Source organism: Lagenorhynchus albirostris, chromosome X, assembly GCF_949774975.1.
Source record: "Lagenorhynchus albirostris chromosome X, mLagAlb1.1, whole genome shotgun sequence".
Classification (NCBI taxonomy): Eukaryota; Metazoa; Chordata; class Mammalia; order Artiodactyla; family Delphinidae; genus Lagenorhynchus; species Lagenorhynchus albirostris.
Window position 1 is genome coordinate 111,573,637 of NC_083116.1, and position 23,922 is coordinate 111,597,558.

At 39.5% G+C, this 23,922-nt stretch overlaps 1 protein-coding gene across 3 annotated transcripts in view; it reads right to left on the reverse strand.

The window, feature by feature from the left end:
• Positions 1 to 973: 973 nt before the first annotated feature.
• Positions 974 to 23,922, reverse strand: part of PDK3 (pyruvate dehydrogenase kinase 3) — a 67,299-nt gene continuing 44,350 nt past the window's right edge. The window contains exons 6-12 of one of the 3 annotated variants that reach the window (XM_060136897.1): positions 20,503 to 20,580; positions 11,290 to 11,366; positions 9,906 to 10,007; positions 9,394 to 9,504; positions 7,142 to 7,255; positions 5,718 to 5,857; positions 974 to 1,223 (exon numbers count right to left, since the gene is read on the reverse strand). In XM_060136897.1, the coding sequence (XP_059992880.1) occupies positions 1,193 to 1,223; positions 5,718 to 5,857; positions 7,142 to 7,255; positions 9,394 to 9,504; positions 9,906 to 10,007; positions 11,290 to 11,366; positions 20,503 to 20,580 (653 nt within the window). In that variant the 3' untranslated portion in view covers positions 974 to 1,192. The remainder of the gene's footprint in view (positions 1,224 to 5,717; positions 5,858 to 7,141; positions 7,256 to 9,393; positions 9,505 to 9,905; positions 10,008 to 11,289; positions 11,367 to 20,502; positions 20,581 to 23,922) is intronic. The other 2 variants (XM_060136898.1, XM_060136899.1) reach the window with 2 other exon arrangements.

Consider the following 23,922-nt stretch of genomic DNA (forward strand, 5'->3'; position numbering starts at 1 on the left):
TGTTAAAAGAGAGCAGAAGTCAAGGTAGATCATAAATATACGAAAAATTACAGTGAAGAGAAACACATCCTGTGGAGCTTTATAACTTGTGAATTTTAATCTGGACTCTCAGCTTCCGTTTCTAAGAGTAAATACAACATGGCTCCTCTTTCCTCACCTCAAGTCCTCTGCCAAGTCCACCTTCCAGCAAAAAATAAACTATGCTGAAAATCAGATAGACAATTCTAAAACCGGCTAAACTTCATGAAAATATAAATTATGAAGACCTGGGGCATTTTTCAAAATAAACTAGAAAGAACTTTTCCCTTCGGTCTATTTTACAACTAGTAAAGTGCATCACACAGGGACTTAGAAAACTACAAAGGAATATAACATGACAAAAGGACAGTATTCAGAGGTAAAACCGTTACATAAGCATAAAAATTCCACTTCCCACTCTTTACGAACTTGATAACGACCAGAAGGTAGACTTTCACTTAAGATCTTTGAAACCAAGCAGTTAAGTGAAAAATTCCAAGACAACTTTTGGAATGCTTTAATTGACAGAATGGAAGTATACAAATGAATTTCAAAATAAAACCTATGCGTCCAAGAGGAAGATCTAACACGAAAGTACCCATACCTCACAATGAGAATCCGGTCAGATGGAAGAAGGCCAAAGTCTAAATCAGAGAGTGAGGAGGGATGCATAAGAGAAAGGAAGGGCCCAGGGACCGAATTATCAAGACATGCTAAGCTGACGTCCTCAACTTCCGGACTCCCCAGGCCTTAGCTGGTGGTTTGGGACAAACATGGTATTTGGTCACAAAGAGCAACAGCAGAGATCGGCTGTATCTGCAGCGGGGAGGGAGCTGAGAAATCTGGGGAGACTGTAGACACTCTATGATAACGAGGACAGAGGTATGAGGACGCGAGTGCTAACGAGGTTCTGTGTCCCCTTATGACAGGCGCCAACCAAACCACGGCAACGTACTACGAAAAATGACTCAAGTTACTACTTTAGTGGAAGATCTGAAGTAGCTACAGGAAACTTCTGTGGAAAAGGTCCACCTCATACAGAGAGCAAATACACATTCAAACACTGGATTAACTATAGTGCCACACGCAGAGTTGGTGGAGGAAAGGAGTTCTTTCTGGGTGACTTGCAGAAGACCATCTTTTCTTCATGGAGAGGACCGAAGCATTCAGTTCTTTACAAAGTTCTGTTAGTCTTGAACTTGTCCCTACAAAGAAAATAATGGGAATATCCACAGTGAGTTTATGAGGACAACCTTCTCTATTTTACGCGAGACTTATTCAGAGCATTTAGTTACAGTGATGATGCAAAAACGCGTGCCTTATCTCAGAATTATTCTCTATGGTTACTACAGAAAATGAATTACCATTTAATGACTTATATATACTTTAAAAGAGTTCTTTCCTCTCAGTTAAAAACCTGATTAGAAATGAGGAATCACTGCTAATGGGTATGGGGTTTCTTTGGGGGATGGTGAATATGTTCTGAAATTAGACAGTGGGTGAGGATCACACAACTCTGTGAATATACCAAAAGCCACTGAATTTGTACACTTTAAAAGGCTGCATTATATCTCAGTAAAGCTGTAATTAAAAATCTGCTTAGGAAATAAATTTTCTTAGGATTTCTCTTTCCCCTAGTGAATTTACCATTCCTACTAAATACTTTCCCAAGGTGGCCACCAATTATGCTATTTGTATAACTGAAATATCAGGCTAACCATTTTAAAATCTTAAAAATTGCTTTCTGCTAAAATTTGTCTAAGATATTAGAAATGAAGGCTCATACTTAGTCAGCAGTATACAACCTCCTAATCTATTTAAAGTTTTAAGTAGACTTTTTAAAAATATTTATTTATTTATTTTTGGCTGCATTGGGTCTTTGTTGCTGCGTGTGGGCTTTCTCTAGTTGCGGCAAGCGCACGCTTCTCATTGCGGTGGTTTCTCTTGTTGTGGAGCACGGGCTCTAGGTGCACGGCTTCAGTAGCTGTGGCTTGAGGGCTCTAGGGCGCAGGCTCAGTAGTTGTGGCGCATGGGCTTAGTTGTTCTGCGGCATGTGGGATCTTCCCAGACCAGGGCTTGAACCCATGTCCCCTGCATTAGCAGGCGGATTCTTAACCACTGTGCCACCGGGGAAGTCCTAAACAGCCTTTAAAACAATATTCAACAAAGGCCCTCTTTTAACAATCCAAATGGACCTTAATGTTTATAAAGACTGCTTATGTGCTACTCAAATAACTCCCCCTACCGGAGCCATAGCTGGAATGAACTGCTCACACTGATGCCCAACATGCTACTTGACTTACATACGGACTGAAAATGGAATCGAGGGAAACTGATCCACGGGTTTCAAGCTAATTTAGCTTAATCTCCGCCAGGGATGGTGTGCATATGTGTCTACACACACCTGTGTGTACACTCACACTCACGTGCACAAACCAAACTCCTCTAGATTTCATCATTTGAGGTGAGTGACCAGTCCGGCAATATTGCACAGAGGTCCATCACAATACTTCCGTAGAAAAGAATAAACATCAATATAGATAGCCTTTATATCATTCATCAGAAAAGACCAATGCTACTATAAAGGTACAAAATCACAAAGCTATATAAACTCTATTTGCATACAAATACCTTTCTGTTGCACTATGTTAGGAATCAAGGTTTTCAGAGTAAGAGGAAATATATACAGTTAAAATATAATAGCGAGGGACTTCCCTGGTGACGCAGTGGTTAAGAATCCGCCTGCCAACGCAGGGGACACGGGTTCGAGTCCTGGTCCGGGAAGATCCCACGTGCCGCGGAGCAACTAAGCCCGTGCGACACAACTACTGAGCCCACGTGCCACAACTACCGAAGCTTGAGCGCCTAGAGCCCGTGCTCCACAACAAGAGAAGCCACTGCAATGAGAAGCCCGTGCACCGTAACAAAGAGTAGCCCCCACTTGCCGCAACTAGAGAAAGCCCGCGCGCAGCAACACAGACCCAACACAGCCAAAAATAAATAAATAAATAATTTAAAAAAATATTAGCGAGAAACATTACAATGTTAAAATCGAATGAAAATATCAATATGCTCTTATCAGAGATATGTATTTTATAGTTCTGCCCAGAAAAGGGGACTAGAAAAGGTATAATGTACACCTCCAACACCCAGATTAGGGCCTCTAATACCCACTAAAAGGAAACAGGAGTCCTTGAGGAAAATGGCTGATTCTAGGCAAAGTGTAAGATAAGCCTAGGACATCATCTTGGGCCAGAAAGCAAGGAAGCTTTCAAAGATGAATACGGTTTTGTCAATGGAACACAAAGGATCTGGCTCAAAATAGCTTCCAATGGCCAAAGGTGTGCCAGTTTTAGCGTCAAAAGGATGGTCACTACATGCAATGACACAGGTGAGCCCCACAGAGAGCCAGACACAGAAAGAGCACACACTGTATCTCCCTTTTAAGTTCAAGCAGTGAGAGAGTCAGACACAGTGATAGGTGACAGAGTTGGAATAATTGTTACATGGTAAGGAGGGAAAAAGGAGGAGAGTCTGACTAGAAAGCAGCCTTCTCACGTGCTGGAAATATAGGTGTAAAAATTCATTAAGTTATAAACTTAAGATCTGAACACTTTTTATATGTATGTTAAATATTGACTGAAACATATCAAAGCAATAAAAATCTACAATATCCATAATAATACTTAAAAAAGAGAAAGCCAGAAACTCATTGGTCAAATTTAAGGTGGTTTTTAACTCAACTTCTTACCTTGAAAATTGGTAATTAAAGGGAAAGACTGAAATGCTTATCCTGCCTTGCCAGGAGGGACTGTACTTCAAAAGGTACCTAAATGACCTTAGTTGTTGAGGAAGAACTTTATAGGAGAATGTCAGCTAATAATTGTCAAAGGAATGATACTAACAAAAAAAAACCTCATCATTTTATAAACATTAATAAAGTTACTGATTAAGGCCAAAGTTATCAGCTGGTGCTAAAAACCATTAGGTGATGGTTGCATGGCACCGAAATAACATGACAAAATAACACTACGCAGATTACTTTCTGGTTGAGAAGGGAAAATTAACTATACTATGGAGGGATCAGACAGTCATCACCTGAATTACGGTCAGTCTTAACATTACTAATGGTGGATCAACCAGACATCATGGGTCTCAGAGTGTAATTCTGCAAGAGAATTTATGAAATATTCTAGCAAAAAAATGCTCCACTGAGCCTTTAGATGAACTTCCAGTTTATGGGAGATACAGGGAAAGGGGGACAAATTAAATAAAACTTCAAAGACAAAATCAAACAAATCAAGGTGGGACATTTTTGCAGGACAACTGGTATGGTCCAACAACAAAAGATTGTTCTAGATTAAAAACAGCCTGAGACCTACTCAGATGTGTTATGTGGTCTTGGAACTGATCTGTTGTTTGGACAAATCAGGGGAATTTTCATGATGAAAATGTATTGACATGGAAAGGTGGAGATGGTTAAATGAAATAAAACTAGGTTGTACAATAGTATGAAAAGTATGATCTCATTTGGGGAAAAATACACATACATGTATACAAACAGCAAAATATCTGGAAGAACACAGATAAAGCTCTAAGAATGGTAATCTCTGGGTTACGGGAATACAGCAGTTTCTCTTTTTTTCTTTTTTTGCTTTTTTATATGTCCTCATTTTTTACAATGTTCATATACTGCTTTTCTATTACTAAAAGGTTACTTGGAATTAAACAAATAATCAGAACCCTTACTCTTGCTAGCAGAGTTGGAGCTTAAAGGTAGTCAGAAGAAAAAGAAAATTGGAAACCAAAGATTGGATTATTGTCCTTATTACCACAAAGCAGTGAAACTTGTTATTCTATGATTGATAATTTTCCTCTTTTTCATTTTTTTTATTGCGGTAAATTGTACATAAAATTACCACCTGGTTAAGATGGTAAAAAAAATGTTTTATTAAGTGTACAGTCCAGTGGCATTAAGTACATTCACAGTGTTGTACCACCATTACCACCATCCATCTCCAGAGCTTTTTCATCTTTCTCCACTGAAACTCTGTCCTCGTGAAACACTAAATTCGCCTTCCCCCTACTCCCCAGCCCTGGCAACCACCATCCTACTTTCTGTCTCTAGGTGCCTCACGTAAGTGGAATCATACAATACTTGTCCTTTTGGATCCGGCTTATTTTACTTAGCATAATGACTTCAAGGTTTATCTATATTGTAGCATGTCAGAACTTTATTCCTTTTAAAGGCTGAATAATAATACTCTGTTAGATGGATAAACCACATTTTGTTTACCTTGACTGATAACTTTAACTTCTTTATTTTTCCAGTTTCAACCCACCTACAGACTTCCTCTAAACATTCTTCTGTGAATTCTATGGATGATGACAAATTACAAATTAATTCCTTTTTAAAGAAGATTCATGGCAGGATAAACCCTGCTTACTGCTTTTGATACCTCCACAGGGCAAGGACTCCTAGAACATCAAGGCCTCTATTGGAATTGCTACTCTGGCTACCCAATTCTTGCTATCCTTCCTGTCTGGGGTGAAAAAGCTACTCCATCCTTTCTTTAGGGATCACTTTGCTTTTCCAGTGATAAAACCACAAAGATGTGGCTGAAAATATCAATCGTCTGGCTGGTACACACTGGAGAAAAATCAGATACTTTATAATAGAAAGAAAAGTGGTAAATTACTGTTTCGCCTTGTATTTGGAAGCATCCCTGGGTTCACTGCTGGGATTGCTCCAATCGTCAGCTTCAGGTGTGGTCTTGTAATGGCGCCATGCGGACTTATTAAAAACTGGAAGTCTCTCAAATGATTCACTTGAAAGAGCCTAAGGAAAAACAAAAATAGACACCAAAGGTCCATAGTGTCATCTTGCTCACATGAAATACTGACCCAAATTTTATTATTTAAAACATTAGAAACCTTATTAATATATATATTTTTAGAGTTATATTAAAATTACAGTCTAAGTAAGTTACTTAGGCTGATCAGGATGAAATTAAAGCTTTTCTATGAAAGTACTGGTTTCATGAAAAACCAGTAATGAAGTACACATGAGCAAAACAAAAACTATTTTAGTTCAGTTAATACTGATGTGAGATATTCAATTGTCTTGACTATATGGTCTTAGACCAAACACTACTGTTCACTGGGCAACTGTTCTCCCAGAGGGCCCTGAAGAAACAGTTTCATACACAGTAGATTTATAAATATAAGCTCATAAAGTGATATCAAATAGCATATCATTTATATGCATTGGCATCTAAGATACACACTCAAAATAACTGGTTATCTTATCATATAACATATAACACACTAAGCAGCTGTTAAAAGGATGAGCCAGTTCGGTATGAACTGATATGGAAAGATCTCCAAGATATGTTGGAAAGTTAAAAAAAAGCAAAGTGCTAAAATAATCATTTGTGTGAAAAAAAATCAGATTTCCCCCCATACTTTTATCAATGCAGAATCAACTTCCATGAGGCTCCACATGAAACTGGCATCCATGGTCACCCCTGGGAAAGAGAACCAGGTGGCTCTGGGCCACTGATGGGAGAGACTTAGTTCTCCCTTTAAATTAGCTTTAAAATTTTGTACTATGTGCCCATATTACATATTCAAAAAATACTCCAAATATCCTAGAGTTTAGAAGTAAATAAAAGTCTGACTCCACCAATGAATGAGAAAACTTGTTTTACAGAGAACTTTGGTATTCGATCAGACTTTTAGGTAACCATATTATGAGCACTGAATTCTTGCAACTTCGGGAAAGCCGGCAAGTTTCTAAAACAAAAGACTACAAGAATTCAGTTTATGAAAACCTGTCTCCTTTTAGATTAGTCCTTTCAATGGGTATACGATTTTTTAAAAAATCACAACTTAGAATTATGGTTTTAAAAATCAATATTTAAATTTTTACCTCTCCATGTTTCCTATCTTGCTATATCTGAGCATAAAATCAAGGGTAGGACATAACTTGGTTTTCACGTAAAACTGGAGTAAATCCGAGCTGAATATAGGAGATGATATAGTGCTATTCTCCATTAGTTATTAGAACTTATAGCTTTAAAAAGTAAAGATGCCTTCATATAACAGAAATAAAATGCAGTACCTTCAAATAAATGACAGCATCAGTACCCACGCCTTCCATAGAATAGAGTTTTAGATCTCCTTGAAAATATCTAGCATACAGACGAGAAATTGGCAAGCCGTAACCAAATCCAGCCTACCGAGAAAAGAAAATTAATACGGTGAGACGAGCACGAAACGCTAACACATCGAGTCTGAGGACCATCTGCAAGATTATAATAAATTCTTGCTTCATATTTAAAGCAAATAAATTATTGATCCAAACTTTACAATCATGTATATGCTCATCTATGGCAAACAATCTGTTTTCACCCTGCAAAAATATTTCTCACATGTTTGGAAAAGAAGAGAAATACTCCGATTTTGGACTAAGGCTTTTTGAACGTTTTAAAGCAAATTGTTAGCATTGCTAAATCCCAAATCAAGTGGAATTTGAACCAGAAACCAAAGTAAACCACATCATTCCAAAGTTCCACTATGATTTCTTTGCTCAATTAAATTGAGCAGCACGGGAGTTGAAATCTAACCGTACCAAGGCTAACACAATGAAAAGAAAACAATCTCCTAAGAGCTACTTCCTAAGGCTCTGGGAACGCTGCAATATTTTGACATGTGGTAGTCCATATATTCTTAGAGACAAGAAAACAATTCCAGTACCCTCCTATACCTCTATGTCATAGAACCTTGACTGTCAGTAACAGGTTGTTGGGGGAAGAAAAAAAAGGTCTCCGATATTGATAGGAATAATTGAGACTAATTTCCAACACTCTGGGGTGGAGGGGAAGGGATTGTTCCTCAAGCTTCGACCCCTCTGATTAAGTCCACCAACAGGGTGTCAAAGGATCAATAGTTGTTGTCTGGGAGGACATTTCCGAAAAAGAAATGAGTGTGTCATGGCACAGAGCCGTAACATAGTAAGGTGTTTGATGAAGAAGTTAACGTTTCCTAGTAGTACATACCCACACGCCTGCTTAAAAGCTGAGGAGACTTGACTAACTGGGAGAGATGCTAGTGGAAGCATTTCCTCAAATGGAGAGCCACCAGGCACACTGGAAAGAATACAGGCATGGCCAGTGGCTGCTTGACGATAATGAGCTCAATGACCTTGGGCAAACCAGTAACCTCATTTCCTCATCTATAAAATGGGAGGTGGGATGCACATTTTTTAGAGCTCTCTCACTTCAATTGCTCAGTGTCATTTAAAAAAAAAGATGACATCACAGCTGTCCTCAAGATGCTATCTTGAGACCTGTAACAGATGATCCATACTCCTTTTAAACAATTGCGGAAGGTTCTAGATTTGCCTGTAGTGTCTCTTTTTCTTTTGACATTTATTTAAGTATGTACCAGAAACTGGTCAAAGGCAATGGCCTTCAAATTGATCTTTCAAGAATTTTCTGGAATCCTATGTAAGCGACTTCCTCTCCGTTTTCAATATGCAGTGTTAACAAACCCTGTCTAGAATAAATGATGTTAAGTGTTGGATTTTATTCATACATATAAAATATAATCTTACGTGCTTGTCAGTCAGGTACAACTTGAAAATGAAAATTTACACTCTGAACCATTTTGCAGACTGACAGATATGTTGCTGTGCTTAATGACAAAGGGTTCAGTTGTTGTTTGTCAATTAGAAACACTCAGCCGGGGGAAGAAAGTGTGGCCCTACCAGGATCTAAATGCTGCCATGGTAACCAGAGGCTTTCCTCACTTCCTGAAGGTTATTTCCACAGTGAGACAGAAAGGGCTCTGAAAATGCATACGACACCTATATGTTTCCTGCTTATATAAAAAATTTAATGTGTTCGTAATTTAACACTTTAATTATATAAACAAATTTGGCGGGGGAAGTTCAAAGGCCCTGGGTGATTTGGGCCTCTATGGTATGCAGCGCCAAAGTGCCCAGGGCCAGCTGCAGCCAGACTCGCTGTGCTGTTCCCTGCTCACCTGCTATTACACTTCCACCCCCTCCAAGGGGAGTGCCAGGTGGTAAATGGTGCTCCAGAAGCAGTCTTAACCACAGGGAAATATTTTTTCTCTGTATTGGGGAGGTAAGTACTCAGCTCTGAGTGTTTCTTAGACACAAATTAGAGAAGAAATCTGAGTCCAAAAGAGTCATAAAGAAAGCAGCAGTGGCATAAAATTCTCCCTCCTTCAAACCATGCAGGAAACATACAAATGCAACAAGGCTAATGCGACAACCCGGGGAAAGAGCCAGCTGTGTCCCTTCTCTAGCGAATGGTCTTTCCTCTAGCAGCGGTTTCAGAGGCTTACCAGCGGCGCGGCTCTCGTAGGCTCCAGGCTAGGTCTCGGAGCAGTTGAATACATGTAGTTAAAAAGACGATCTATTTTTCGTAGTGGGACCCCACCACCTAGGTCACTTATCTGTAATGTACAAAATGTGAAAAGGAAGAAAAACAAGAAGAAGTCATCAATCTATACTTAGCAGGAGGCAAGGAGTTCATTAAATAAAGTACATACTAGATTACTCTAAACCGTGCAAGGACTTGAACCCCCAACGAAATATGGTCCCTTTGTGAACAGTGTAAAACAAAGGAGGCGGGCAAGTGGGGTTAGGCTCCAATACGCTTGGGTTTGAGATCTTGTTCAGCTCCCTAAAAAATGGGGCTCCAACGAAGTTTAAACGAGGTAGCTCAAGCCAAGTATCAAGTACTTACAAATAAGACACTCAGTTGTCAGTTCTCCTCCCTTCCCTTTGATTCCTCAATGTTTACACACTATTAAATTAACTGATAATTCAAGTATACGTACAAATAAAGAGTTACCTTAATGGATAAGTCTTCTTTACCCAGAGTAACAAGGGTTTTAACAGCTGGGTAGCCCTCTTTTCTATCTTCATATAGTTCCACTGTCGCTCTCATTGAGTTCTGAAATCACGGAACCTTTTTTTTTTAGCATGCCACCAACTCACAAACTACAACTTTAAAAAAAGAAACTGGCGAAAGGCTACCGATGCACAACGTGTCTTTGGTGGGGGGCAAAGATCAGTTGGATTTATATGGCACTCTTTTCCTCTCTAAAGAACTTAACTAAACGTGTGTTCAGAACAAGGAAAAATGTCTTGATGCTCTACTTTGTTATTATCTCGTTTTAGTCTCATCCACCATACTAAATGCTTATTTTCCTTTCCTTCCTGTTTTCGATTTTGCTTTAGCGTACTTAAATTATTCAACTCTTAACCAAGAGGGATGTTTTTAGCGCGTGTAATGAGGCTGCAGAGGCTCACTGACGTGTGCTTTAAATCCCACTATCAGTCTGCACTTACAGAGCACCCTTCCTCTAAAGAAGGCGGAAAGCCTGAGAGGATTCATGCTGCCCACAAAAATTAATCATTTGGCTGGAAAAAAAAAAAGTAGAAGAAATGTCAGGTGAAAAGAAATTCTGAAAAAGCCACAGCTGTTGCAGAGCAAGTTCACAACTGAATGCCCATCTCAACCTTAAGTGTCACATCAGTAACATAATTTTGGGAAGCAAATCAGCATAACTGATTTTTCAGGTGTTTGGTTTAGGGTTTTACACACTGGAAGAAATGAAATTTTAGCTCAAATGCCTTGTGCCTGTAATACTGCTACTTACATGCCGTTAGCTACTGGTTAATAAAAGCAACAGCTTAAGGTATAGACAGTCTTTTCTCTTTTGGTCCAGCCCTTCCACATCTTTGCCCCCTGCCTCTGTCAAATCTTCTGAATTTTCTAAACTGACTCAAATGTGTAAAAGTGTTAACGTATCTTTCAGGACTGGAACAACTGATAATGCACCGACATGGTTAATGTTCAGAAACATAAAGATGCATAAACATGTTTTTATTTTGATCTGACTACCACCAATAAAGCCTTTGCCAGATCTGGAAACTAAAAAGCATCTCTAAGCTCATATCTGAAGAAAAACAGTATGGATTTTACATAAAGCCACTGAAGTACAATTAAGCTTCAAAATCAATATGTACTAATATTCATGAAGACTATACTATACACAGCAAATTTTCACCTCAGAGTATACAAATTATAAAACCCACAGGGCATCAGAAATAGAATTTTTAAAATGGTTATGCAAAACCTTTTTCTTATGCTAATCTGATGAATCCATTATGCCCTGAATCAAAGTAATTTAAAGTGAAGACTTCTTTCCATGTTTTTAAATTCCACTTACCTTGAACAACTCAAATAGCATGTGAAACAGATGTGAGGGCACATAAACTACCTGAATAGGTTTGTCTGGAGCTTTGGCTGAAAACAGAGACAAAACCGTCAATGAGTAAGGATCAAAACTAGAAGAAAGTCAAGAATGTTCTTTGCATCCTTTCTTCCAAGTACATAAAAAAAGAACTCTACAAAAGGCCAGCGTAGGTTTCCAACTCTAAAGGCAGGGCTGAGCAAAAGCATGTGCTTTGAAGTCCAACAAACTTGGGGTGAAATCCAGTTCCTTCACTTACCAGCTATGTGACCTTAGGCAAATTTCTCTCTTTGGAACTTAGTTGAGCAAAACTGGAATATCATCACCTACGTCCTAATGTTCAAAGCATTACATAAGGTCATCCAAATATCACTTGGTGTTTCTCAAAATGGGGGACACCCTCCACCACCACCACTGACCCCAGTGGTCAGCCAGGGGAATGTGAAGCCACAGAGGTAGAGGGGTACATCCTCTTGGAGACTTGGACTAAACAGTAATGTTAAGTTCTGTTAAATTATGACAAACAAGGCATACTACTCGCAGCTAGCAGACCAACTCCCAGAGACCTACAGTCCTTTCTCCTTGTGTCAGGGATCTTCTGAGGAAAATCCGAGAAACCCAGAATCCCAGAGTAGGATATAGAGTAGATAATAGAAAATTTAGGCTTTCCTCCTCCTCATGACCTGAAATCATTAAGAGACCAAAACTACGTAAGCTTTCTCAAGTAGAACACCCATGTTATGATTTCAACCTAACTACTTCCTCTAATAAAGTGAGTAATTAATAGTAATATAAAGGAGAGCAATCATTTGTTTGCTTCTTAGCAGTTTACAAAGAGCTTGCACATACATTACCCAAATGAACTCTCATGACAATACTGTGTGGCTCATAGGGTGGGTGGCTGGGGACACAGGCTTTGCTGAGGTTATGCGACTTGCCTGCCATAATGGAGGAGGCCTGGAACTGGACACCTGAACTAAGAGTTTTTGATTCTAAATCTTGAACCTTTTGATGATCAGTTATTTTTTAAACTATTAAGTAATATATACAGCAATATCCCCTTGTCCATGGTTTCGCTTTCTGCAGTTTCTGTCACCCATGGTCAAACGAGGTTTGAAAATATTAAATGGAAACTTCTAGAAACAAACAATTCATAAGTTCTGAGTGGTGTGATGAAATCTCATGCCTTCCTGATCTGTCCTGCTCAGGACGTCTATCATCCCTTTGTCCAATAGATCCCGCCCATTAGACACTTAGTAGCCACCTTGGTTATCACATCACTGTCACAGTATTGTAGTGCTTATGTTCAAGTGACACTTATTTTATTTAATAGTGGCCCCAAAGTGCAAGAAGAGTGATGCTGGCAATCAAAACTACAGTGAGGTATCACACCAGTCAGAATGGCCATCATCAAAAAATCTACAACAATAGATGCTAGAGTGGGTGTGGAGAAAAGGGAACCCTCATGCACTATTGGTGAGAATGTAAACTGGTACAGCCACTATGGAGAACAGTATGGAGGTTCCTTAAAAAACTAAAAATAGAGCTACCATATGATCCTGCAATCCCACTCCTGGGCATATATCCTGAGAAAACCATAATTCGAGAGATACATGCACCCCAATGTTCACTGCAGCACTATTTACAATAACCAAGACATGGAAGCAACCTAATGTCCATCGACAGAGGAATGGATAAAGAAGATGTGGCGTGTACACACACACACACACACACACACACACACACACACAATGGAATATTACTCAGCCATAAGAAAGAATGAAATAATGCCATTTGCAGCTACATGGATGGACCTAGAGATTATCAAACGAAGTGAAGTCAGACAGAACAAAGAAAAATACCATATGATATCACTTATATGTGGAATCTAAAATACGATACAAATCAACATATCTACGAAACAAAAACAGACTCACAGATATAGAGAACAGACTTGTGGTTGCCAAGGAGGAGGAGGGGTAGGGAAGGGAAGGAATGGGAGTTTGAGACTAGCAGATGTAAACTATTATATATAGGATGGATAAACAACAAGGTCCTGCTGTATAGCACAGAGAACTATATTCAATATCTTGTGATAAACCATAATGAAAAAGAATGTCTATATATGTATAACTGAATCACTTTCTGTACAGCAGAAATTAACACATTATAAGTCAACCATATTCAATAAAAAATATTAAAACTAAAAAAGGTTTTGACTTTTATTATCAGTTCCTATGGATTCTCAGCACGTGAAATTCTATTTTATCTAATATTACATATTGCTTCATATATATACATGTACAACAATCAATTTGCTGTACACTTGAAACTAACACATTATATGTCAACCATATTTCAACAAAAATTAAAAAAATAAAGTGGGTTCCCTGTAGAAAAAATAAAAAAGGTGAACACTGATTGTGTTGGTAACATAACCAGGTAAATATTGCTCACTGCAGACTGGCCACAGGAATAGACCAGGGTGACATTTCTTTCCCTATGAGTCCAATGTGTCATGAGTCATGTGTCACCTGAAGGAGAATATTACCAGCCTTAAGGTGAAATGGATTCACTTTATCCACCTCCAACTGCTCAAAATCATGTTACCTTTTAAGGTTGCCGAATATTTGGACCATGTCTTTCTGATACTCCTCTTCTTGGGTAACCGGACAAGAGACATATGCTTTCCTTGCCACATCACTGAGATCTTCCAGCCTCTTTTCTATTGCATGGGATCCATTCCATTCTTTAAGATTTTTCAAATTAGAATCAACTGCTTTCCAAACATGCTGCACAGCCATCACCCTCAAATTGTTTTTGATTGAGGTTCTAGAATATTTTTTGCTATTTCTTATACCTACATTATACACACCATTAGGTCAGTCACGTAAACTACCTCAGAAAGCTATGCATGGGAAATACATTTCTCAGTCCTTATACCTCTGATTCACTTGATTGGAGGTTTCACCAGGTACAGAATTTGGATTTGAAATCAATTTCTTTCAGCATTTAGAAAGGCAGGGGGAGGGACTTCCCTGGTGGCGCAGTGGTTAAGAATCCGGCTACCAATGCAGGGGACACAGGTTCGAGCCCTGGTCCGGGAGGATCCCACATGCCACAGAGCAACTGAGCCCGTGCTCTAGAGCCTGCGAGCCACAACTACTGAAGCCCACGTGCCTGGAGCCCGTGCTCCGCAACAGGAGAAGCCACTGCAGTGAGAAGCCCGTGCACCACAACGAAGACCCAACACAGCCAAAAAAAAAAGGCAGGGGGGAGGGAGAGGGGTCTTCTGACCATGACAGCGCAGCTGAGAAGTTTAATGCCAGTCAGGTTTCCATTCATGCTGCTGGTTTTTCGCCCGAGGTCTGATACATCTTGGTTGTAAAATTCTTGTTGAAGAATGAGGAACTGGATTGTTTGTTTGAGAGAGCTGGTGTTGACTTCCCCCTACGGCTCTCTCCTAAGTGGGAAGGCTGACGTGGAGCTCTGTGTACCTGGTCAAGACTTTTCCACTGGCTTTAGGATGAGCGGACAGCAAGCTGGCCTCTGACCAGAGGGTCCCCCAAATGCCTGAATGAAGAGGGCTTTACTTTGGGATGATGACACTCACATGAACAGACCTAGTTTTACCCAGGTTCTTGAAGAAACTACTTTGAGTTTTGCCCAGGGGAAAATGCTCGTGGATGTTGGCAGGCAGAGCACAGCCAGAGTCAAGCTGCTTCCCATCACCCATCCTTACTCCACCTGAGACCAGCTTTCAATCAACCCCCATCTTTTACCTTCCCTATCCAGTCCCTGACACTTCCCAGCTCTGCTCCCAGAGTCCCTCCAGGATCATCTGATGCCATTTCTGCTGCAGCCTCCTCTTTCGTGGCTTCTTCTGCTCCGTCCCATTAATCAGCCAGTGTACTTCTATCTCGTTACCCTTTGGCAGGAGGTGGGATCAATGGCCCACTGACGAGTCCCCCTGGTTTCTTTGCTGTTTTTCTTTGTATTCCTTTACTGTCTTTTTAACGGAGCCCTAGGAGCACACTGAATGCTTAGACTATCTTGTACCGAAAGGCATGATTAGTTATATAAATAACCTTCTGAAGTCAACCTTTTCACTCCAGATCTCAGGGAACTTAAAATACCTTTGATAGCTTTGTTTTGTTTGTTTGTTTTCAGTTCAACCAGCATTCTCTAGGAGCCATCTGACAGCTTGCTCAATTACTTGTACTTTTCTTTGAGAACATTATCGTTTAGATGTCTTTCCGTCCTTTTATTATTTTTTATTTATTTTTAAAATAAATTTATTTATTTATTTGGCTGCGTTGGGTCTTCGTTGCTGCGCACAGGCTTTTCTCTAGTTGTGGTGAGTGTTGTTGCAGTGCACAGGCTTCTCATTTGTGGTGGCTTCTCTTGTTGCGGAGCATGGGCGGTAGGCATGTGGGCTTCAGTAGTTGTGGCACGCGAGCTCAGTAGTTGTGGCACGTGAGCTCAGTAGTTGCGGCTCGTGGGCTCTAGAGCACAGGCTCAGTAGTTGTGGCACACAGGCTTAGTTGCTCCGTGGCATGTGGGATCTTCCCGGACCAGGGCTCGAACCCGTGTCCCCTGCATTGGCAGGCGGATTCTTAACCACTGTACCACCTGGGAAGTCCCTTTCTTTCCTTTTAAAACCGTGTCAAATGTCTCTGTCCATGACTCTTCCCTAATCCTGGGTCGAGGCGCTTTTACATAGTAGACCCTTAATAGATGTTGGCTGGCTTTCTAAAATAAGACATAAATGGAATATGAATTTTCCATCTAAGGGTACATTTTAAAAAGTCAATGGAAAAATGGCCCAGGTTTTTCATGCTCAAGACTCAAGAAATAATAAAGTCCCTATTTGCACAGTCATTGCTCCAAATGCCATTAGTTGAAACGACATTTAATAAATGCCAAAAACTCTACATAGGATATAAAGAGTTTTATCTTCAGACAGTTCTCCTATACGCATGAAAAAAAATACTGGTGGCTAAGCAGAAAAAATTCGTTTAAGAGAAGCTTGATCCACGGTTGATTGAACCCATGGATGTGGAAGCCTTAGATATGGAGGGCTGACTATACTATGCTATTTTATATAAGGGACTTCAGCACCCATAGATTTAGGAATTCCCGGGGGTTCCTGGAACCAGTCACCTGCAGACACCAAGGGAGGGCTGTATACTGATAGGAATTTAACACATTTGGGCCTCCAGCATTCCGTTTCTAAAATGAGCACTGTACATATTTCACTGGGTTAACATAAGGGTTAAATGAGATAACAGTGATAAACTAGTTTACACAGAGCCTGCCACATAGCAAGCAGCCAATACCTGTTGGCTATTACCACTACTAAAACATTAATTTCAACAGTCTTAACAGCGCCACTAGTAATGGCTTTCTTATTCCTGTGTAGAACCACCTGACTAAATATATCCACAAAAGTATCCAATTTGAGAAAACTAGAGGTCAAAGACTCCAGGATAGACGCACACCTTTTCTACGAACCCTCTCACAACAAATTTTACATAGTGCGAACTGAAATCTTTACTTTTCCAACCAAACCTGAAGCTATAAATCAACCCTCTTGACAGGAAAGACTAAACTAGAAATGGTGAAAAAATGCAAGTGTGGTAACCATACGTCTTCTCTTTCCCAAGTCAACCCTGACTTCCAGTAACCACCCTTTATTAAATGTCCAGCACATGCCTGGCGTTCTGCTTGAGGCCTTAGAAACATTATCCTTTTCTCACCTCACAAGGAGAGCTGACAGATGAGGAATGTGGGTGTCACAGCAGCAAAGTGACTTGTCTCCTAAGTGTCAGAATCCAGATTTCCACCACCTGGCTGGCTACAAAGTTCACCTCTTTCCTCTAAGCCATGCTGCCTTACCATACGGATGCCGAGAACGTAAGGTAAAAAGGTTTATTTGCTTAATGCTTTGGCAACCGATTTCTCAAGAGAACGAGAATGCTGAGAACAAGCACGGTAGAATGGCTACCCATCTTTGGAGCAACCCACATGGGTTGCCGCGGTAGCTAATCAGAAATATTTGCAACCTGATGTAAGGTAAATAAAATTCTGTTGTTTTTAATCTTCCTGTGAAATGTATTACCAAAAAAATAAAAAAGAAGTTTACTACAGCTAGCTCCCAATATTCAGAACGCTAGTGATGACCGTAAATAATGATGGTGTTCACACAGTACGTTCTGCATAATCCTATTTACTACTTTCTCAGGGGTCTGCATTGGGAAAGGAAAAAATCGAAACTTCAGAAAAAGAGATCATAGGGCAAACCCACAGAACTTAAATTCTCAGGTACCAGCAAACTGTTCTTCGGGATTCATGGCAGCGTCGGTCCTCTGAAGTGCAGAGCACAGGAGAATGGAAGCATCCTGAAAAGGGATGCTATGCTAGTTCACACGGGCTCTGAAAATGAATCCACAGAATCTGGATCTGACTCCTCGCCGGAAAACAGTCACACACACTCTCTCTCCGTGACAAAGCCCGTGTCTGCTTAAGGTGTTTAGGACCAACCTCTGACCTCCGTCTCTAACACGGAGCTTGTTAGAGCTCAACTGCAGTGCTTAACCACACTCACAAAGAGCTTTGGCATTCAAGAAATAATAGAAATCGTAAATACATCCCCCAAAGCAACAGGAAACTAGAAGCTACCTATAACCACCATTTCTCTTAGTGATGGGAAAAAGGGCTTCAAAAATCACGCATGAGACAGTGCCAAAAATGGTTGGAAAGCTTCTCCCCTGGTGGGGTGCACTGCCCGTTGTGACAGCCTCGCTGGGAAGGAACGTGCTGACCTGGCTGGCACCCAGGAATCAGCAAGACCAGGCTCGCTGCTCTGGCCTTCAGAGTGAGTGAGGTTACCATTCATGCAAACGAGCAATTAATTACTACCGGTGAGTTTAAGTTCCATGTTTGACAGATAGAAATCAGGACAGTGAGGTCAGGCTCCGCCTAGCCAGTAGGAAGAAATAGAATATTAAGATGCTTCTACTCAGGAATGCTCAAGCAAAATCCACTTGGTGCTAGAGGTATATTTCTTCAAAATAGGGGTGCAACTGTTCTCAGAGAACCCAACAGACTTTGAAAGTGGCATCGATTCCACACCTCCTAGTAGAACGTAGGGGCAGTTGTCCTATGACGGCAGCCTGAAGTCTTCACATTCTGAACTCAGTATAAGAGAAATCAATTTTTGGAATATTTTTGAGAGGGAATGTGGTTTATCTTTAATGCCATACCCTAAGACCCCATACCCTAAGACTCAGTCGTTCCACACTTCTAAGAATCTAGCCTACAGAAATACTTCCACGCGTTCATAGGTTTTCCCACGCTCCAAATACACACACACACACACACACACACACACACACACACACACACACACACACACACACACACACACACATACCCCTTCATGCCTCATTATATGGAATATGGGAAAATCAGAAATCCACCCAATGAGAAACGATTAAATAAATTATGCTAATCTACACTATGGATAATCTCTAAATGACACTAATACATGCAAAGATCTTTAAGGTGAAGTGAAATACACAAGTTAAAGAACATGTATGGTTTTAGCCTCATTTATGTAAAAAACAAAACTCTGTATGGGAGCAGAGTAGTGGGGACTTTCACTTTTTACTCTATATTTATGTTTGTATTTTTAGAGATAAGTATGTCTCTTTCATAACTTACAAATAAAAAAATAAAAGTAACATGTAAATATAGTTTCACACAACTAATATAAAAATTAGCTAAAACCCCCCTATCCAGAGAGCTGCTGTTTGTATTTTGGTGGTAAAAATCCTTCGACTTATTATCCAATGAACTTGCACTATTACAAGCTTTTATAGCCTGTGCTTAAAAATTCAACTTTTCTCAAACATTAAATATTCTTTAAAGCATTGTTTTGAATGGTTGCATACTATTCTATCTTATGGGTATACCAGAATTTATTTAAATAATTCCCTATTGTGGAAAACTTGGGTTGTTTTCTAATTTTTCTCTGTAAGAAAACTACTCTGATCATCATTCTTATACCTGTATCTGTGCACACCTCTATTTTCTTTTTTTTAACATCTTTATTGGAGTATAACTGCTTTACAATGGTGTGTTAGTTTCTGCTTTACAACAAAGTGAATCAGCTATATGTATACATATATCCCCATATCTCCTCTCTCTTGCATCTCCCTCCCAACCCTCCCTATCCCACCCCTCTAGGTGGTCACAAAGCACCGAGCTGATCTCCCTGTGCTATGTGGCTGCTTCCCACTAGCTATCTGTTTTACGTTTGGTAGTGTATATATGTCCATGCCACTCTCTCACTTTGTCCCAGCTTACCCTTCCCCCTCCCCGTGTCCTCAAGTCCATTCTCTACGTCTGCGTCTTTATTCCTTTTTTTTTTTTAAGTATTGGTTCTAGACAGATTTAAAAAATTTTTCATGACTTTCGCATATTTTTTATTTATTTGCTTTTATTTTTTGGCACTCCAAGGGGCATGCGGGATCTTAGTTCCCCGACCAGGGATCGAACCCGTGCCCCCTGCAATGGAAGCGCAGAGTCTTAACCACTGGACCACCAGGGAAGTCCCTATTTTCTCTTAATAAATTTTCTGAAGTTTATTTACTGGACCAAAGAATATAACCATTATTACTTTAACTTACTGGGCCAAAGAGAAAGAACATTGTTAGCCTGTTTTTTTAAAGAAAGGCTATACCAATTTAAACGTAGATCAGAAATGTGTCAATTTGGGGGACAGAGTATTTTTCTGGGCAGCAATTCAAAGCATTAAAATGTTTTAATCACCGCCACTTTGAAAGACAAAAATGGCATTCCTCTATGTTTTGCTTTGTACTTCTTTGATTAGTAAACACTTTTCTACATGTTTATTGACTGTTTGCACTGGTTATTTTGAGAACTGCTTATTTACATCTCTGTGCATCTTCCACCTTGATTACTTCTGTTCCAAGAGCTTGGAGCTCTAATAGAGAACACATTCCTGTACAAAAACTCACTGACCAGAGATATAAAAAAGGTTTTAAAAACACAGAAAGAGGAAAAAGCAGCACAATTTTAGGATCTCACTGAAATATAGCTCAGGTATAATCAGTTTTTTAGTCAGCTTCTTTGTATTTAAGGCTGAAATTATTTTTCTTTTACCATTGAATTCTTCAACTTCCAGCTCTGGAGCTACCAGATAATACTGTTCACAAAGCATCTTGGCAGTTTCATATGCATCTGCAAAGAGAGAGAAAAGTTTAGCTGCTGCACTAACAGCATGGACTCAGACAGACAGACTCAATAGAATAAAGAAACAAGGACAATCTGTAACCTGACAGATTTAGAATTAATCAACTACTGCCTTAAAAAATAGCCCTTTTTGGCTACAACAGAATTACAATAACTGAACCAAAATTTCTCTTTCAGTTTTAATGACCACAACAATATCAAAATACTGCACTAATGATGACATAGCCAGCTTTATACCAAACATGGCTTTAACTTTTAAATATTCCTAAGAGGCATTTTTCATGAAAAATCTATAAACTCAAGACTATACTTCTGAACAGCATGCAACCTGACTAAACTGTAGCAAAAAGATATTTGCTGTAATTTCAAAAATAATAATGGCAACCATCTTAAGATTTGCCAATTATCTGTAAATTAAACGTCAACAAGTATTTGCTAAATGAACAGGTTTCCACGAGCCACACAATTTAAGTTATTGGAGACATTACTCTTGCTTTGAAATGTCCTCTAAATCAAATATACTTCAATAAAATTAAAACACTTTTTAAATGTCCTTTAAGTTAGTTAAAGGTAACAGGTTGGGGCTGTTATTTTATCAAAGTCTGAGGAGGAACAGTTTGCTTTTGAAAGGAAAAAAAAAAAAAGGACAAAGGGTAAGAAGATCAGAGCCATTACAGAGATGAATAGAAGAGGGAATTCAGGAAGGTACATCCAAAAGATGGGGAACAAATTCAGAAAGCTATAGTGCATTATTTTACACTGCATGTGTGCTTTTCTCTTGAACTATAAACAATTTGAGGTCAGGGTTTCTGTCTTACACTTGTTTCATAACTCACATAGAACTTATTTCATGCCTGTTAGCTAGTCAATAAATATTCCTTGGTTTGATAAATTTTAAACCTTTTGATGATCTACTTTTTTTAAAAAACAGCTTTATTGAGATACAATTCTCACACCATACAAATCATCCATTTAAAGTGCACATACAATTCAATGATTTTTAGTGTATTCGCAGAGTCGTGCGTGCATCACCACAATTAATTTTACATTTTTCATCACCCCAAAAAGGAACTCCATAACCATGAACAGTCATTACCCCCGCATCCAGCCCTAGGCAACCACGGATCTACTCTATCTCTATAGGTTTGCTATCCTGGACATTTCGTATAAATGGAACCATACAATATGTGGCCTTTTGTGACTGGTTTCTTTCACTTAGCATAATGTTTTCAAGGGTCATCCATGTTGTAGCATACATCAGTACTTCATTCCTTTTTATTACTGAATTAATACTGTATTATGCAAATATGTCACATTTTGTCTATTCATTTATCCATCAACAGACATTTGGATTGTTTCCACTTTTTGGATATTACAAATGAACGTTCACATGTTCATTCATACTGCTATGAACATTCATGTCCAAGTTTTTTTAGTGAAGATGTCTTTTCACTTCTCTTGGGTATAGACCTAGGAGAGAAAAATTGCTTGATCATATAGCAGCTGTATGTTTAAACGTTTGAAGAACAGCCAGACTGTCTTCCAAAGTGAGGAGATTTTTTAAGTTCCACCTTTACAATTTCTAAAGATCAGATATTCAAATTACTTTAAAATGCTTCATGATTGCATTTGCAATGTCCTCAAGTGTATATCAGCTCTTTGGAGACAGGCTTGTACTTCTTTTATATTCCCCATGTCAGTACCGTGCATAGAATAGATAATTAAGATTCAAGCGTTAAGAGGAAAGAGGGAAGGAAGGAAGAAAGGGGGAAAAATAAGCCTGACAGAATTTAAATACATTAAAAATTGACAATGTCAATCTAAAATAATACAAAAGATAAGATTAGGGTATGTTCAGACTATAAGGTTTGGTTCATTTCCCTCCTATTGCTACTAAGTTTAAATTTTACATAATACTTGACCTCAGAGGAAAAATTCTCATTTTATTAAACTTTTAGAATTAAACCACTATAGGGACTTCCCTGGTGGTGCAGTGGTTAAGAATCCGCCTGCCAATGCAGGGGACATGGGTTCAAACCCTGGTCCGGGAAGATCCCACATGTCGCAGAGCAACTAAGCCCATGCGCCACAACTACTGAGCCTGTGCTCTAGAGTCTGTGAGCCACAACTACTGAGCCCACGTGCCACAGCTACTGAAGCCCGCACGTCTAGAGCCCGTGCTCCACAAGAGAAGCCACTGCAATGAGAAGCCCGCGCATCGCAACGAACAGTAGCTCCCCCTTGCTGCAATTAGAGAAAGCCCACGTGCAGCAACAAAGACCCAACACAGCCAAAAATAAATAAATAAATTCATATTAGAAAAAGAGAATTAAACGACTATAAAGAACCACAGATAGGGGCTTCCCTGGTGGCGCAGTGGTTGAGAGTCCGCCTGCCGATGCAGGGGACGTGGGTTCGTGCCCCGGTCCGGGAAGATCCCACATGCCGCGGAGCGGCTGGGCCCGTGAGCCATGGCCGCTGAGCCTGCGCTTCCGGAGCCTGTGCTCTGCGGCGGGAGAGACCACAACAGTGAGAGGCCCGCGTACCGCAAAAAAATAAAAAAATAATAGTAAAAAAAAAAAAAGAACCACAGATAGAGACATCAGAATCTCTCTGACAAGATGAAATAATGAAGGACAGCCAAAGGAAACGTTAGCAAAAGGAGAAAAAAATTTAAAAAGAGTTGATTGGTGTGAAAATAGACATCAAAGTGGACTGTAGTTAAATCCTAACAAAGAAAATTACAATTTAGAATTATATTAAGTTCGCAAGTTTTTCTGTAGGGTATAGTAAAACTCATCAAACATCTGTACAGTTCTTTTGGAAAAATCAAGATTCACTCTCTGTGCTGTGGCTATACCACCAAACAATGCTACATCTCCACCTAGCGACATAACAGCACAAAGCTGACCAAGAACTCTCAACACTTAAACCAATAAATAGTGAAATCTACCAATGATGCTTCCTTATCCATATAAAATGCCAATGCATCTCCACAAAACAACTCCTCCAAGGACAGGACACCTTTAAAGATGTTTGAACTGCTCTTCCTTCACCAAAAAACAGGAAACGAGCCCAACTCCACTAAATGTGCTAGTTCCTCATGGCATGATTAAGAAAAAGTATGACACAAATGTAACATGTGGAAGATAGGAGAGTCCAGATAGATGCAGCCAACTTGAAACTCAAAGACTCAATATGGTTCCTGAAACCACATGAATAAGAATTTTTCAAGCATTACCACAAATTACAGTGTATCAATGCTGTCATTAACAACTGCATTATGATCCTTGAAAAACTCAAGACATGACAATGAGACTCACATATACT